Below are 18,339 nucleotides of genomic sequence, written 5' to 3'. Positions count from 1 at the left end.
ATAATATCCTAAATGATGACATTAAAATAAATGATACAGTAAATGAGACTTTTAACTTAACATCTAGGATTTTCAAATATGTTTAGATAGAAACAAGGTTTCCATTTAAATTTTAGAGCGAAACTTCTTGTGATAATTATAGAACGTTATTGGTCGGGGTCTCTTGAAAAGAAATGATATATGAAGACTATCTTACATGGAGTCATCAAGGATTTTTAAATTTAAATGACGAATAACAAGTATTTTTAAGTAATGTTTAACACAAATTAAAATCTATTAAAGGCTAAACTATACAATTCACCAAATGCAAAATTATTGTTCATAAAACAATTATGAATTTGACATTTACATTCAGGTGGAAATAGTATTTTGTAAGGAAAAATGACACTGGCAGGTAAACAGCTTTTTTGTATTTACAATAAATGATGCCATTTTCTCAGAAATAAGAAATATTCGATACACTTGAATTTGTTTCTTTAAAGATTCACTTTATGTTAGTTTCTTAGTAGGGATATAAGAAATGCATATACATGTACTGCCATGTATCTCATCCACAGATCTGAGTAAATAAATAAACTTGACAGTATCCAGTTAATGGTTTTTATACCATGACTGATGATTTAAGTCGAGACTTCCAAGGCTTTAACATTGGAAAAACCTAAACTCGCATTTTAAATACATAATTACCAAATGTGAACCAGTTTTTGTAACCCGAATAAAAAAGAAAAAAAAACAAAAACATTGTGTTTTTTCATATTTCTCATGTTGATAAACTCTGAATTTGTGTTCAAGGTGATCAGTAGTGCACGGAAAATAGCCTCCCCCCTCGAAATGTATAAATTACTTTGATTGACAAGCGTTACCTGAGAACCGTTAATGCATCCCATAGTCGCAGTCCATCATTCAAACGTTTGCTGAGTGTGAACTCATTTTGTCAATTGCAAAACATTAATTTACAGAGGTGTTTATCTAAATAAATAGTTATTATTCTCAGTATAAACGTCCATTACAACAATATGCGCATTTCACAAAGGTAACGACATCTATAGACCTTCGAAAGAAAACGACTTACTGATGAATTCCGTCCGATTTTGTCTGGTTTTGTTGATATTTTTACCTGGGGTTTCCTGTGCGTTTAATCATAAGGTAGTTCCATCATGCAGTAAGCATGAAACCGTTTGCAGTTTTAAGTTTGATATACGGTACAAGTTTTCAATGGTATACAGTGACAAAAAGGGATACGCCAAACCTATCGTAATTCGAAATGGGACATTGCTGAAAGGATCATCACATAACAAAGAGGAATTTGAACTTCTGACTCCGAAGGGTGAGTCTTTCTTTTCTATTAAATAATGTCTCTATCACTCTCCTTCTTTTTCTCTTGGGATCGAAAAGGTGATTTATGAAAAAAAAATTATGCTTAATTGAAAAAAAGGTGTGTAATTTTTAAAAGGAATATGAGGGTTTCTTTAAATCTATTATACGATTCATAATTAAATCATTATGCCAAAAATGTGAAATAACTTTACAGAATATTTTTAAAAGATGGTTCTTTATATCAATGTAATTATGATAAAATATTTAACTTATTTCTCTCGTAAAATACACATCATACTTAAAAAATAATGGGGTAAATAAGCGCGTCGGTTGATAGTTTGTGAATCGAAAAGGATATTAAAGAAATTAAACATTAGACATATGAAGATTTCAGTATAGAGCATTATGTTAAAATTTGATTTCAGTTAATGTGTTGCATGCCTTACCCCTTTCCCCCACACCCACCCTCTAATACTAGTAATTCTGAACACCTTGAAACATAAACATCAAAAAATATTATAGAATTGTATTTGCATATTTTATCTTTGAAGAGGCATTATCAATAATACAGAATTAAAACAAACGTATCGTATAAGCAGTTGTGTAACTTGTTTGTCATTTTTTTTTAATGATGTGTATCGCGTGACAATTATCTGTGTACATGTGCTTACTGCAATTGCAGTTATGTAAAAAATAATCAGTGCAAAAGAGTTACAACATTACAATATATATATATATATATATATATATATATATATATATATATATATATATATATATATATATATCTCTTTTACATATATATATATATATATATATATATATATATATATATATATATATATATATATATATATATATATATATATATATATATATATATATATATATATATATATATATATATATATATATATATATGTGTGTGTGTGTGTGTGTGTGTCTTTTTACTAAAGGATTCCAATACAGTTTTAAAACAGTGACGACCAACGAGCCCTCTGTTAAAATATATTAAGGTTGCACGGGACATTATTTTTTATACATTTCATTATAGCCAGGGGATATGTTTCCTCGGAACTTTGTAACTAGAATTTCCTCAGTCGCCTATTAAGCACAAATACCTTAGATTCACTCTTTATAATCAACAATTTCGGAAGAAAGCCAAAACCTACTGGTTTTTATGAGATTTTGACCCTTTCATATTTTGCTAATTTTTCATGATTTTTCAGCTTTTTAGACCTCTCCCAGACAATTCACTCCAAAGGGTTGACCTTCCGTACCGTGTGCATGTTGCACCATCACATGTCAAAAAACTTACCGGTGTATAGTTTACAATGTCCCATCCACCTACTTTTCGTGTTATCTACCCTCCCGTCTGAAACTTGCAATTTCACTGTGTAAAGTCAACACAACAGTCCTAGCCGCAGGTTTCGCATTTTACTTCTGATTCTCATGTACCTAACATATGGGGCCTATACATTAATTGTATATTGCATATCAATTTCAACAAGAGACATCCCTCTAACTAATTACAGTCATTAAAAATCATTTCATGAATTTAAGCAAAACTCATAAGATTCAAATACAGCAATTTTCAATTTATCCGAAACTATTTCTTGCTACCAAAGCATAATAACACTGTGCCTGATAATAATGTCAGTGCCAAGCTGGTTTTTTTGCACCCGTTTAAGCTGCATATATCGAAAAAATACAAATACGCCACATGAAAAACCATTCTTTGAAGAGTTTACAACCAGTTTTGTTAACACTGTATCTCACCTGTCAGGTGAGATATTTACCTTTCAAAAAAAAATTCATACAGGAAAACATAATTTTTCGTATAGGAAAAACAATATTCCTATAGGAAAAACAATATTTCTATAGGGAATTTTCTATCATAATACAAGAAATTCCTAAAGGAATATCAATTCTGATAGGAATTCATAAAATCCGATATGGGATATCTCACCTGTCAGGTGTAATGCACTTAAAACAAAAATGGTTATATACTCTCTAGAAAATGTTCTATCATTTGGTATGTATGGATTTTTCCGAAACTGCATCTTAAGCGGGCATTAAAATGAAATGCCACCTTGGCCCTGGCTTCATCATCCGGCACAATGTTGTAAATAGAATAATTTTTTATTATTTGTTAATTTATTATGCTCGTACTTTGACTTCATCTACTCTTTTATTGTTTATTTTTAATACAAACGTGTTCAGAATTATTTTTGTCAATTCAGTTTATAACTAGAAATGTTTGGTGCTTATTCAAATATCAAAAAGCAGAAAAACAAAACAAAGTGCACCTCTAAATGCTTACTGCTTTTTCCTATTTAAAGAACTCGTTCAATTTCTTTTAAAAAAAGGCATGCTGTGGAATCAATCAATTTCGTAGGGGCCCATTTTCGTGAATTGCTTAAATTTTGCAGGTTTGTGGGACGTAATTTCACAAAAATTGAGCCACCACAAACTCTAGTAATTCCACAGTTCTGTACATCCCTGTTGATAAAGGTCATCCATTCTAAAGATCTTAAGCACATCGATTGTATTAAATTTGTTTTTCAGAACTTGAGCAAGTGTTGACGGTAGATGGAGTTTACAAACTTCTTTTCAGCATTAATGGAGAATTTCCAGGCCCGCCAATTATTGTTTATGAAGGACAAACGGTAAGTATTTATTTAAGCATTAAATACTTTTTTCTGGATGTCGTCCATCTGATAACACACAAATCGACTACCGCACGTTTGCGCGGTATGATTATTTGTCTGCACGGCTTGGTGTATTTAAGAACCGACGACATCCGAAAACAAATTCAAAAATTCAATCCAAAAATGTATATACTTATGTCAATTTGTATGAAATATTGTGTATTGGCGCTTTAAAGCCATTATATACGCCCTTAGTTGGGAACATGAAACGTGCATGGAACAGCCATATAAACATGTTATTTAGTACGTTTCCCCGACTTAAAATATAGTACTAGGAACTTTGGAGAGAACAATCTTTTTTATTAACGTTTAGTTATAATAAAACGATTATTTTTCTTAAGTGCATTTTTTGTTTATTGTTCATGTTAGTCTGATCGTTTCATTTAATCTTGCAATAAATACAAGTTTATTCAAAATGTGCAATGACCTTTTTACTTGTGCCCATGCGCCTCGACAAGGGTTAGCGACCTCTTAGTGTGTTGACAGGAAACTGATCGTCGCAGATTTCAAATGCAAACAAAATGGAATTATATTACAAATAAACATACGCTCTTTCTCTTATGTTATAATTTAGTAATAAAGTCATACCCGATTTGAATACATTGTTATAAAATATGAATTGACTTCGTTGACCTAAATAAAAACATTTAAGTGTTACTCTCGGTAGTGTTAAAAAAAATATTTTTGTTTTTCTAGTAAGATGATGAAATTGTTTGGAAAGTTCATTTAAAGGTACTTTATCTCATTTACAGGTCGATAATCCATCATTATTTCCTTAACTATAGTACAACTTTTTCCAATGCATATTATAATAAAACATATAATCCAAAAGATCTTATAGTTAGATCTTTAAATACAAAAAAATAGTTTAAAACAATTACATTGTCACCAATAATGGTTAAAGCTTACATGAATTCATAAAAGCATTTGGTAGCCATATAAGTTTCGATAGCTCCTCTACTGCCACTGGGGTATATATACCGGTTGCGAAAGTTACGGTCGGTTGCTTTCCGAGCGAGGCATTCAGGTTGCTTGGACTTCTATATGCCTGAACTACACATTGTAGTAAAATGTTTATAGTAAAGAATGAAAAAAAAACCAACAATCAATGAAATACCAAATACATTCTTTTGTATATTTATTCTTTGAAAGGATTCCCCAGATATCTTTATTATTTTGCACAGACAGTGCTGCCTCACTTCGCATTCACATCGAACACATGTGTCGTTCATATAGAGGGGATAATGTCTGTGTATTTTTGAAAACCCTGGCGACACTATATCCAACACAGTATATAAAATGATAGTAAATCCAAGAAAGTAACAATGTAACATCGTTTCCATCCGTTTCTACAAAAATGCTCCGTTTCTAAAATCCATGCGATCATTGACATTTCCCGATCTGCCACAGTGTGTAGTTTGCGCATGTGCGATGTTATAACATACACGGGAAAACCGTCAACAATTATCGAGGAATTTTATAAGTATCTGCGCCTGGATTTTGTGCAGTGTGTCTTGTTTCGTCATTTATTGGATTTATCTTGCCAATGCAGTGGTTGTCATTTTATTTTTCTTCAAAACGCGTTTCTACATGTCTTTTCGTCCAATATAATGTGTTTGGGTGTATGAAACTCCTGAATGCGGTGAAACATGAATAGTACTCTCAGCCTTATAAAGGGTGTGTGTAGCGATGAACAGAACAATATAAATCGACAACTAATATGGCGGTAGTCGGAGATAAAAGGGAAATAATGCGTATTTATGAATTCATGTCAGCTTTAATGTATTGTTACAAATGAAAGATTAAAGTTCAGATTTGAACTTTAACCTCTCTACACGATAATTCAATGATCGTAAGGTGTAGGACATTTCATCTCATGCTAATGTCAAATATTGATAATTGATTAATCTACTAAACTTAGATTGTCTACAAACATTCTGTATTTAATTTACATGAGAATAGTGACGAATGGGTTAATTAAAAAACTTATTATGTATTGTTTTTAGTTTCACGAACGGCAGCCTACAATTGCAAGCTAAGTGTGCATAAATTAATCTATGTTTTCTCATACGTGTTCCAAATATTTTTAATGGGATATGAAAATAAGATGCATAGTTGGTTGCTAAAAATGAGGTTGTTCTCCTTTAAAAAAACACAATTCGCTAACGTGCGGCGACTATCCTTACCTCACGCTCTAAAAATATATCATCTTCAGAAATATTAACAATAATGAATTAAAATTTTCCGATCTGAATGAAATAGGTATATATCTCAAAGCACAAGTTTTTGTCACTTTCCAGGGACTTTTCACATTCTTATCGCATTTGTAATATTACTTTTGGATCAACCATCGTATATATTCCCGATGGTAATTTTCTTCCTTCTGATTTGCTATCTGACAATAGAACAGAAATAGACCAATCCACACTTTACGAAAGTTATGTCCCTTGAGCGCCATTTTTGGGGGAAACCCATATATTTATCACAGTATCCTTTGTAGTTTAGAGGATTGTAACTTCGTCATTTGACATTGGAAATCCGTTTCCGCTGTGAATTTGAATTGCCCTAAGTTGGGGCAACCCATACATCGAAGGAATAAAATAAATTCCGAGAGATTTCTTCACAGGGCGCCCAAATATTTGGTTGCATAAAGAAGGGAAAAGTTGGTTTTTTTCCTTTGGGTTGACCCCGCAAAGGGGAACAACTTTTGCAAAGTTTGGATTGGGCTATATCAATATGTTATTTAGTTCGCTTCCGCGACTTGAAAAATAGTTCGAGGAACTTTGGCGAAATTTTTTTTTTTATAAACGAATAGTTATGATTAAACGATCATTTTACAAAAGTACATTTTCGATTCTTTATATTAGTTTGAACATTTCATTCAATCTTACAATGATAAATATGTTCAAAATGCCCAATAGCCTTTTTACTTGTGTTCATGCGCAATGACAAGGGTTAGCCGCCTCTAAGTGTGTTTACAGGAAATTGATCGTCGCAGATTTCCAATGCAAACAAAATGGAAATTATATTACATATAAACATATGCTCTAATTGTATAATTTAACTTTAGTACAACTTTGCCGAATACATATAATAAAAAATATATTATCCTAAAAATCTTTTAGTTACATCTTTAAATAAAGAAAATGGTTTTCAACAGTTACATTGAGACCAATAATAGCTAGTGTATTGTTACAAATGCAGATAGCTAATGTATTGTTACTAATGCAAGAGTAACATTTAGATTTGACTTTTAACCCCTCAACACGGAATCAATAATCGGAAGGTATATTCATTTTATCTCACGCTAATGTCAAATATTGATTATTGATTGATCTACTAAATTTAGGTTGTCTACAAACATTTCGTTTTTAATTCAATTGAGAGTGGTGAAAAATGAGACACATGAACAATGTAATTAATAAAGTTATTACGTTTGTTTTTAGTTTTACGAACCGCAGTGCAACAAGTTACAAGTGCAACCTAAATGTGCATTATTTAACCTATATATTTCATTTCATAAGTCTTCCAAACTTGTTTTCTGATGAGATAAGAAAAAAAGATGCGTAGTTTGTTGCTAAAAATGAGGTTGCAAATCTTTAAAAAGCACATTTAAAATAAGAGTATACATTCCCGAGGTGATTTTCTCCCTTCTGATTTGCTATCTGACAACGTTACTCCTAAATCATGTAACTCTGTTGGTTTTGAGCGAAACGTAAATAGCTGAATGATTAAGAAATGTTTGATAATGAAGTACGGGATTATTTCCTGTCTGGGTCTGCTTTTACCTGCCCTCATTTAATGACATATTTATCACGCATAATGAATTCACGTGGTTGCAGCTGGCATCGAAGGACTTAAGATGTCATATAGATTACCATGTATTTATGTAATGTAAATGTACTGCTAAGAATTTATTTAAAACGTTTTTAAACAGTTGTAAAAGTAGAAGAAAATATTTTTAGCAATTATCACAAAGCCCGAAAAAGCTAATTTAAACAGAAAAATAGTGCGAATGATTGTTATGCACACCGTGACATAACTACTTTTTAGTCTTTTTTCCTGATAATACAATTCTAGACTCCGCCCTAAAGTTTCAGTCATGTGAATCAATTTTTATGTTAATGACTTACGTGGCTAAGGTTTCATAATTTTTTTTCAGAACATTGAACTTTATGAATGCAGTTTATGTAACTCTTACATTAGGGCATAATTTATTGCATTCAACTGATATGGTTCCTTACATACATTATGTTGCTAGACATCATAAATTACTGAGATGAAAGTGCTCTTTACAAATCTTCAAAAGTTAATCACCGACCTTGAATATTTTTTGAGCTTGTTAAGTCATGAAACAGCTTAACACAGTTTTTGTATAGTGCGATTCTTATTAAATGCACCAAGGGGATATTAAACTGCAATCTTTATTTTAGAAGCTCTCTCAATTACAGTATTGCTTTGTAAATATGCATTTTACCCAAACCAATTTTGTGCTTTTTATAAGAATTATAAAACTATTAAAAAACTCAGACCTGAAGATTCTGAAATACAAGTGTAACTCACAACACCTGGGAGAGTTAAATAATTTCCAATTTCTTCTCTACGTTTAATATAATTAGAAATAATACTTTTTTATCTGAATAACTGTCAATGTAGCAGAATAACAAATACAATGTATATATAATTTATATCGTCCCAATATGTCTAAAGACAATAAATAAATACATTTCATAAAGTTATTGACTTCTTGGATAATGATTACGCTGTCTTATCGGAAAAAATCCAAAAAATTCGCAAACATGAGAAACATTCTTTGGTGAAGTTTATATTACACTTAGTGAAAACGGTAAATGAAAGCACCAGCACCAAAAACTCGGAATCGTTCCGATTTCAATCCCTTTTTACGTGACATCCAAATAAAAAGATTTTGATATTCAAAGCTACACAAAATATTATTTTTTCGATTGTTAAATAGTACATGTATTTTCATCGTTAAAAGGTACATTACACAAATACACCTCTAATATGCCCCTTAATTGATCTTTAAAAATAGGCTTTTTTAGATTAGAAAGGAATTTATTTTTAATGTTAAGCTCAAGCTCGAGTTGTTGATAAAATGTTGCACTTTTAATTTCCATTTAATTTTTTTAATCAATGTATTCAACGCTTGTTTCAATCAGAGAGACAAATCTTTTTCAGTAGTTTTTATGATGTTTACGTCCAACTGTTTCTTGTCTAGTTAAGTGTTTTTTTTTAATTCATTACAAACTTCTGTCGGATATGGTGTCAAGCCTATGTGTATCTTAAATCATTATTTCACTGTTCTCAATTTTTGAGTTTTTTTTTTAAAACGATGCCATTTATTTTCTTTTTCTTAATGGTTCCCGCAACCATATACGGTGGTTTCTCAATATTTGTTGAATACAATTTTCGTGGATTTCGTTGTTAATGTTTTCCATGGAATTAAATGTTCATTGAAGTGCAATTTCTACTAACAACAAACATTGATAGGGTCATTGTCCATGAATATACGTATCTTTGAAACAGCGATTTTCACTTTATCCACGAAAATTGATACCCTTGAATATTAATGGAAACCACAGTAGAAACTACTATTTAAACACATATCAGACTGTCTGTATCTTACGTAAAAACAACTATATCATGTTTACTTAAAACAACTAAATCATATTTATAGATAGAGGTCCTGGTGAGGAACCACCTCTCTAACGAGGTCTTCACTATCCACTGGCACGGCATGCACCAGAAACACACGCCTTGGATGGACGGGGCTTCCATAGTATCTCAATGTCCAATTGGACCAGGTCAAAACTTTATGTATAGGTAAGTAATCCAACCTTTAGCTCAAGCATTCCATCAAAGCAACAAACCCTGATTTAACAGAAGAGTATTAATTGTTTTTAGCATAAAAAGGGGGAAAAACCCAAATAGGCAGATTTTTAATTTTTGATTTTTTTTTTATATGTGTTGATATGTAAAACTTTTCAGAGAAAGGTTCCTTGTACAACATCAGCATGCCAACTATGACTCAATTTAAGTGAGGAAACATTTAAAATCACCTATTGTTAACTTGTAAATGTTTTTGAAGATTTAAGGCTGACCCAGCAGGTACCCACTGGTACCACGCCCATCAGGGGTCAATGAGGGGAGACGGGCTGGCGGGACCCCTGATAGTCCTCCCACGCAAAAAACGGACGAATCTACCAAGGGTAGAGGACGACTTCATCATTGTCATACAGGAGTGGAACAGAAACAAATCATCACTCGAAAATCACGAAATCCATGCATGGAACATGCATTTGTATGTTGTTTTTTTCATGGTTTTCTGTAGAAAAGACAGAGTGGAAAGTAAATTAATCGCAAAAAATTATTAACAATAAAATTAATCCGTTATTCAGACTTTTTACTCCTTATTACTACTTTATACAATATTTTTTTTGCTTAGAAATTATATTTGCAAAACAAAGCTCATTTTCAAAATAAGTGAATCGTGTTTTTCTTTAATCATGAAAAAAGAAATTGACGTAATTTGAAAAAAAAGATAAAGTATGTAAAATTTTACTGTGAAGCTTACTATTTGAATTACATATACTAATACAATGAACAATGTTGACTTTTCGAAATACACCTTCATTTTCCTTACAGGTACGCCGATGACTTTAATTGTACTGAGAGCTGTTATATCGTTACACATACCACGGACGGAACCAGCATGGGCATGGAACCTTTCCATTCTGGACTAATTAACGGAAAAGGTACGCCCTGAATGCCTTTAAGCTTGCTGCAAAAAAAGTAATTCATATATTTACTAAAGACCCCCCGTATACATGTAATATTTTTATATTATGAAATAAACTATTTTTTGCACACTGACATTGATACGCCATGGTTTCAGGGTGAAGGACTGGAAACATGTTGTTAGGATCATTTACATCATAGAACTCGCAATTGTTGTTTATAGCAGGATTATTTAAAGTGGCACGGTTACTCAAAATAGAGGTTTTAATTTTTGATTATGACAACAAATAAAGAAGAAGAGCTACACGAAATTTTATCATAGGGAAGGTTTCGCGCATCATTAGTCATTACCTTTCAATTTACAAGTCATTAAATCTTATCCGGAATGGCACATGTAAGCAAAGCGGGTTGTTTTGGACATTGGTTTAGTGACACTTGATTGCAATTTGTATCTTCAAATAGTTACAGTGGGATTGAGACACTGAAAAAAATATTTTGAATTTGAAGCTATTCGATGTCTGCGGTAAAAAATATGCATGACTTAAGAATGCATCTTAATAAATATATAGTTGTTCAAGACAACAGGTTTCAATGAGAGGCTTCTGGCTCATGATACATTCCATCTGCAGAATTTACATGCCTCTGCGCTTGCGTGGTTATGAAGCGGAAGGAAAACTCAATGTTTTTGTGTTGGCCCAAAGCTTGATTCTATTTTTCTCTTTTAATTTGATTTATCTACTTTTGAACTCCGTAATTTTTTAAAAGTTCGTGTTTTCAGATGATATATTTAAAATATGGAAATCGTGTAAAAATTCGATATTTGCTTAATCATGATTTTGTGCGTCACCATGTCCCTTTAATGTTAAATAGACGTTAAACCTGAGTAAAAAGAATAATCAAAATGCAAGATTTTAACTGTATTAGACGTATGCCATAGGCATACACTCGTCCGGATACACACACAAAAAACGACGGTAAATTATTTCACTATCACTCCGACACAGTTTTGTTTGACTGATTCAAAGAATTACAGATAAATTGATAGATTTTTCTCTTTTTTCATATAGACATAAGGCTGGCTTGCATGCTGAAAATTATATTTATACGCTATGCTGTGATTATGATATTCTTTTAACAGGTCATCATTATCCGGATAAAACGGAAAAACCCTTGGTTCCGGTACTTCCCCTTGAAATATTCAAAGTAAAACCAAACAAGAACTATCGGTTTCGAATAATAAATGCTGCCACGTTTGTGTCCTTCAGATTGTCAATAGACGAGGTGTGTGTGGTTTTATTTATTCAATTCAATTATAAACTGAAATATGAAGGTTGGTTTTTGAATTGAGTGTGAATTTTAATCACTATTGTCATCATTATATAACTTTGTTTGTTTCAAAATCAAACTGCCTTTAAATACAACTTATGAAATTTTTTAGTTATTTTGCTTATACACCCAGTGAAAGCTAAAACTTTGTCGAATGATACATCATTCCTAATATATATAAATACTTTCATTTAACATCGATTTCTTAAATAAAATTGTCAGCACTTGTTTCGTGTAATTGCAACGGACGGACATGACGTTGAACCGGAAGTTGCCCAATCGGTCGTTATAGCAAGTGGAGAGAGATATGATGTTTTGGTTCAAACTAAAATGAATTCGAGGAAAAACTTCTTTATCCGCGCCGAAAGCATGGAACTCAAAAGCCAATTTCTGGTATGAAATATTTTTGTTTTATACTATTAGCAACAAATGTAATGAATTTATCAAAAAATGTTTTCTATAATGTAAAGAATGAAGTAATAGTAAATGTAATTGAACAATTATAATTGAATGAAACAACAGGTTAAATATGAATTGGTTTGTGTAATTGTAGGACCCTATTTACCCTGGAGTGGTGAAGGCTATCTTTAGATATGAAGATGCTCCAGATAGTTTGCCTGACACAACTCGCCAGAAATGTACCCGAGAAAACGCTTGTAAAGTTATCAACTGTCCAAATAAGTATGTGAATGGTATCAAACATAAATCTGAAAGTCGAAAATCTTCTGCGAGATTGTAAATATTTACAACGTTAATTTCATCAATAGTTATATGACCCTTTTTCGTGAATTTATGAGTTGATCCGGGCAACTTAATCAAAAAGTTTGTCCAAATGGGATATTTGGCATCATATTTCAAAGGTATGACCAAAGTGTACGAATCTACATATCATCCTAATTAACATTACGGTATTAAAGTAAAAAAATTAAAACTGTGGTAGCCCTATTTATTCATGGGGATATGATAAAGTATTGCTTGCAGATATATTGCAATCATCATAATGGAACATTAAATTTGCGATCTAATTTAATTCTGCCTGTTTCAACGACACTTTAATTATTTTAATTTGTAGGATTACGAAAGTTTTCACCGATAACAAATGCTTTTTCGTTCATATTGTGTAAAACAAGAAAATTGAAAAATTATATGACGACTTTGTTTGAAAACACTTCACAGAAAAACAATGATTTCTAATTCACACATGTCAACCTTAAACACAGAAGCTATGAATTATCTTAACTAAAGTATTAAGCTTAATCCGCGGAATTGTTTATGAAATGGTTCTCTTCGTCGCCTGCCTTTGTTGTTATATGTAAGCACAGCTGTCGCTACCTTAGACTATGCTTACAGTGAGAAAGGGTAGTCAGGAGAATAGGTGGATGGGGGCCTTCTGACATTTTGTTCAATTCATACTTATAAAATCATAAATAAAGACTACTAAATGAAGGGTCTGAATCCCTCCTAAAATCAAAAATATCACCATGTTTGGAAAAAGGTTCTGCATTCGAGAATAAGTATGGAAGGTTTTAAAACTGTTGTTTTATCTATTTAAGACTATACCCGAGGGCAGATCACGTGAATTGTTTTTCCGTTGCGAATTTACTATCCACGCAGGAAACCATCAATTCCTGTCCAGTCCCTGTGTCTCAAAATGGAGAAAGAATACGAGAGGACTTTCTAAACTTTCATTTCACAACAGCAAATCCTGGTATTAGCATAGCAAGATTTGAAAACTACTAAACATTTTTTTTTAATTCTATAATAATTTTCTTATATTCTGAATTCATTTGCCAGCAATAAAATATTTGATGCAATGTTTAAAATTGCTTGTTTACATTCTGTTTCACAACAGCATTGTTCATTGAATTATCGTTGTAGAATCTCAGAACCCAGTGATGAAAGCAACGATCAATGGACATGTTTTCACCACCCCTACCTGTCCTCCACAGGTTTGAATATGGTTACTTTTTATCAGAAGTGTCTAATTTAAAAGTTTCATACACAAATGAAGAATGTTTTATTATAATTTAGTTATTATTTTGAAACATTTATAATGTATAAGAGAGAGAGAGAGAGAGAGAGAGAGAGAGAGAGAGAGAGAGAGAGAGAGAGAGAGAGAGAGAGAGAGAGATGACGATGATGAGAATGGGGATCACGACGAGAGGACAAGAGAAAAAGGGGATTTATGTTCTTCTTGCATTTAGGTTTCATTGTTCTTATTTCACAGTCTACATATGGTCCCAAAGCAAGCTCATGTATCGATGACTGTAACAAACAAAAGTGCTTGAAACAGCAATGTAGCTGTACACATTTACTCAACTATGACAACACTTCATTGGGCTCCGCTGTACAGCTTGTTCTTCTCAGCAGAGGTAGGTTGAACGACAGTCCACACAGCCATGCTTATAACTTTATGCGGAATGTTAAACTTTAAATTTAATGATTTTTGTTATTTTTTTTTTTGGTGTTTTGTATTCATTAAACAGTTTTTATTTTATATTTTTTTTTTGCAATTATACAAAATTTCAATTATATAGAAAACATGAAATGGAAAATTTTTGAAAAGTTATTTTTCGGACATTTCTACACAGCTAAATACTAATTGAAAATTCAACATTTCAAAAACATTATGTTAATAGGTCAAGATGATTATGATATTATCCCCGAGTACCAAAACTCCATCACCATAAGCAGAAAACATCCCACGTTTTTTGTAAATTATTTTTGTATTTTTGTGGTTTTTATCATTTGCAGTCACTAAATATAACATGGGATATAATTTAGGATTTAGAAGCCTTATTTGGAGCAAAATTAAATGATTGTTTCCTGTACAAAAATTGTTTTGCTATATATTCCTTGGAAGAAAAATATTTCCTTTGACAAAAATTAGTGATTTTTTCAGATCCTCGTTATCATTAGATTTTAAGATATATGCAGACTTACTATACTAGCAGGTTTTTGCAGCAAAATGAAATTTAAAAAAATACAGCTCATATCGCTTTAGATGGTATTTAATTTTATTGAAATGAAATGATCGCCAGAATAAAAATTTGGTCCTTGTAACAATAAGCACAACGACCTTTTCAGAATGCATAGATGCCGTTTGATTTCTGTCCTTAATTATTTCAAATATTTCATATCATTAACAAATATAATAATGATTCTATTATTTTTTATTACATTTTTTATAAATGTAGCGTATTCTAAATAGCGACATGTTGTATATATCTATATTTTGTATAAGGCAAAAATTACGGCTTGAGCGATTTGACGTTATTATCAAGTGTTATGCATAAACGCTATTGCGGACTGAAAAAACTGATTAAATTACCTGAATCAAAAATGCTTTACATGTAAAATGTTTTATCTTAACCTCTCTAAAAATGACAAACCGCCGTTAGTGATTGGACCCCAGTGTCAGATATATCGATAGTTCAGTTCATACGTTAAAAAAAAGTGGTAGCTGAATGATATTTCATGCAATTATTGGTGCAAAAAATTAGCAAGGTGTAATTTTGTTGTTTTAACACATTCTTAGATTTAATTGTTGCAAATTGTTTACATTTAATTGGAGATTTTTACATGTAAATTATGACGTCATAATTTCACTTGATTACAAACGGCGAGGAGTTTCACGAAAGTGACGGAGTTAAGGTAGTGACGGAGTTAGTGGGTTATGCGACTAATGAACGAAACGATTTTCTCGTTTGATATTTCAGATGGATTACGTGGAGCGACAGATCACCCAATCCACATACACGGTCACAGTTTTCATGTTTTGAAAACGGTATACCCTGAACTTGATCCTACAACAGGGTTGGTGACGAACTTTAGCAGGGACATCGAATGTGAAAGCGAGACTTGTCTAACACCAAGATGGAGTAATAAAGAGTGGGCCGGTGGAAACCTTCCTGACCTGAATTTGCAGAATCCCCCACTCAAAGACACGGTGGTGGTGCCAAGAGGAGGCTATGTGGTGCTTAGATTTTACCTGGATAATCCAGGTATGATAAGCAGATTTTCCTTTGATAATACGATATTCTTAGAAATATCTCAATGTGTAATTTAAAAAAAAAATGTTTATTCTATCTTTGAAAACATGCAAAACCTAAGAGATCAATCATGTATGAAATACCCTTGCCTTTCAAAATTGTACAGGCATCTCAAATGATTATTCGTTTCATAAGAGCTTACTGATATGAAAGTTTTAATGCCAGCTTTTAATTTTTTTTTTCACATTATGCATGTTATCCTTATCTTTATGGCTTTGAAATGCAAAACTATTGCAGAGTTTCTCCTAGTGTATCAATTTTTACATTTTTTGACAAGTTTGAAATCCTCGTCTTGCTAGTCGACTTAGAGCAAATAAGTCTGTTGTAGAATATTACCTTTCTAATGCACTTCATAATTAACATTGATAAAATAGTAAGTCTTTGCAGCAAAGCACAGGCCAAGCAAAGAAAGCCCCATCATGTTTGGGATATTTTGAATTATCGAAAAATGTTAAAGAATACAGCTGGTCGTTCTATAAATAAAAAATAGCATGTTATGATATCAATAAACCATTGTTAAAAATAGCTGGTTTCAACAGTTAAAACTCTTAAACGCATTTTTCTTTTTAAATTAAGGATATTGGTTCCTTCATTGCCATATGGATGCCCACCAAATGGAGGGTATGACACTTATAATTAAGGAGGGACAACGAATATTCCACCCGAAACCTCCCAAAAGGTTTCCATCTTGTGGAGACTTCACTTGGAGTCTTGATGAGTACAAGGAAATCACAGATGCCAGAATAGCTAATCTAGGCAATGAAAACAACTCGACGGATAATAATGGTAAAACAAACATTTGTCATGAAAACACTTCACTATCAAAATCTATTATTGTAATATTTTTTAAAGATATTGTTGGTAGTTGTAATTTTAAGATTATCAACAAACATAAAGTGTGTATGTATGGTTAAGGTGATGGGAGACATCTGTCGATATTAATGTGGAGTAAAGTACATTTAAGATAAAACTCTTTCACCGTTCAGAATTTATAATTTCAGAAAGTTTATTCAAAAAATACTTTTTAAATAGTATTGCAAAGGTAAAAATTATAAAATCCCCAACGGGATTCGAACTCATTACTTATAGCCTCTAAGGAATCCTCTAACCCATTACGCTACGCTGTAACGGGACAATTTTAGGAAAGAAATTATATATTAAATTACAATTTATCGTATTGTTTATTTCGATAAATAGTACGTCACAATATGGAGTTGTCCTATACCACCTTAATCTTTTTACATAATATATTCTCTTTGCTGAAAGATTATGGCTTAATTAATTGAAATATTTCTCGTTTGGAAATTTAGATAGATATTGTGTCTTATTAAATATACTAAGTTGCAGGGAATACATATCGTTGTTAGAAAGTTCTTTTTTAATGAGCATGTCCTCTGTATAAAGATTTAAAAAATGACGTGTCAAGCATGAAAAAAACTTGCTACTTACATCTTTAAATCGATTATTTCTTTTTAACTTTCAGAATAAGTTATGTTAATTTTTGTTGTATCTAATTGTCAAGGTTATTTAATATTTTTTTTTAATCACAATACCTTCAAAGTACATTAATTTTCATGAGTGTTAATCATCAGTGTATTTATGGTTATCTTATTTTTCATTTAAAAAAATATTTTATGAATCATTTTCTAATTTCAGATCCCCAGAACTTGAGCAATACGGATTTACTGTGGGATTTAACTATAGCTGTTTTAATAACGTGTTCATTTGGAGCTGTCCTTTTTCTGTTATGCCTATTCAAATACTACTTAAGTAATTGTCTCATAGAAAGGCGTGATCAGGAGAGTCCGTACAGCATGCTGAAACAGAACAATAGAGCCAAACCCCAATCATATGGCTCATCTTGACATATAGTTCTGTATAAAGACAGTATTATTAGAAAAATATATCATCATTGTTTTTCATGTATTTCATTTCATTAATAATAAACTTTAAAGAGCTACTGCGCCTTCCGTTAATATTGTTTTGAGGCACAAGTGTCGTAAGTCAAACTAGTTCTTATATATTAAAATCATAAACAAATTAACGACGTTTTACCAAACAAAAAATTCGAAAGTGTCGAAATTACATCAAAAGGGAAACGAGCTTCGAAATCAAATAATTACTTTTAGTTTAGTTTTCGGACAATTCGTATAAAATGCAAAAAAATGAGATAG

The 18,339-nt window shown here is 31.7% G+C and overlaps 1 protein-coding gene across 1 annotated transcript; it reads left to right on the top strand.

The window, feature by feature from the left end:
* The first annotated feature begins 881 nt into the window (after positions 1 to 881).
* On the top strand, positions 882 to 18,125 carry LOC105342799 (uncharacterized). The gene is made up of 14 exons (XM_034453240.2): positions 882 to 1,327; positions 3,886 to 3,986; positions 9,727 to 9,872; positions 10,138 to 10,350; positions 10,695 to 10,804; positions 11,926 to 12,068; positions 12,336 to 12,506; positions 12,667 to 12,794; positions 13,667 to 13,821; positions 13,992 to 14,062; positions 14,341 to 14,485; positions 15,833 to 16,117; positions 16,742 to 16,951; positions 17,822 to 18,125. Exons 1-14 carry the CDS (start codon positions 1,075 to 1,077, stop codon positions 18,028 to 18,030), a joined length of 2,340 nt encoding a protein of 779 aa, XP_034309131.2. The 5' UTR covers positions 882 to 1,074; the 3' UTR covers positions 18,031 to 18,125.
* The last annotated feature ends 214 nt before the right edge of the window (positions 18,126 to 18,339 follow it).

This window comes from Magallana gigas, chromosome 10 (assembly GCF_963853765.1).
Source record: "Magallana gigas chromosome 10, xbMagGiga1.1, whole genome shotgun sequence".
NCBI lineage: Eukaryota > Metazoa > Mollusca > Bivalvia > Ostreida > Ostreidae > Magallana > Magallana gigas.
Note: the sequence above shows the minus strand (reverse complement) of the source record. Positions and strands in the feature narration are given on the sequence as shown.

Excerpts from the sequence above, each read along its gene's own strand:
- LOC105342799 (XM_034453240.2), top strand. The coding sequence starts at position 1,075 with ATGAATTCCGTCCGATTTTGTCTGGTTTTGTTGATATTTTTACCTGGG. Across the intron at positions 3,987-9,726 it reads TTGTTTATGAAGGACAAACG|ATAGAGGTCCTGGTGAGGAA; the intron begins GTAAGTATTTAT and ends TCATATTTATAG. Across the intron at positions 12,069-12,335 it reads TCAGATTGTCAATAGACGAG|CACTTGTTTCGTGTAATTGC; the intron begins GTGTGTGTGGTT and ends TAAAATTGTCAG.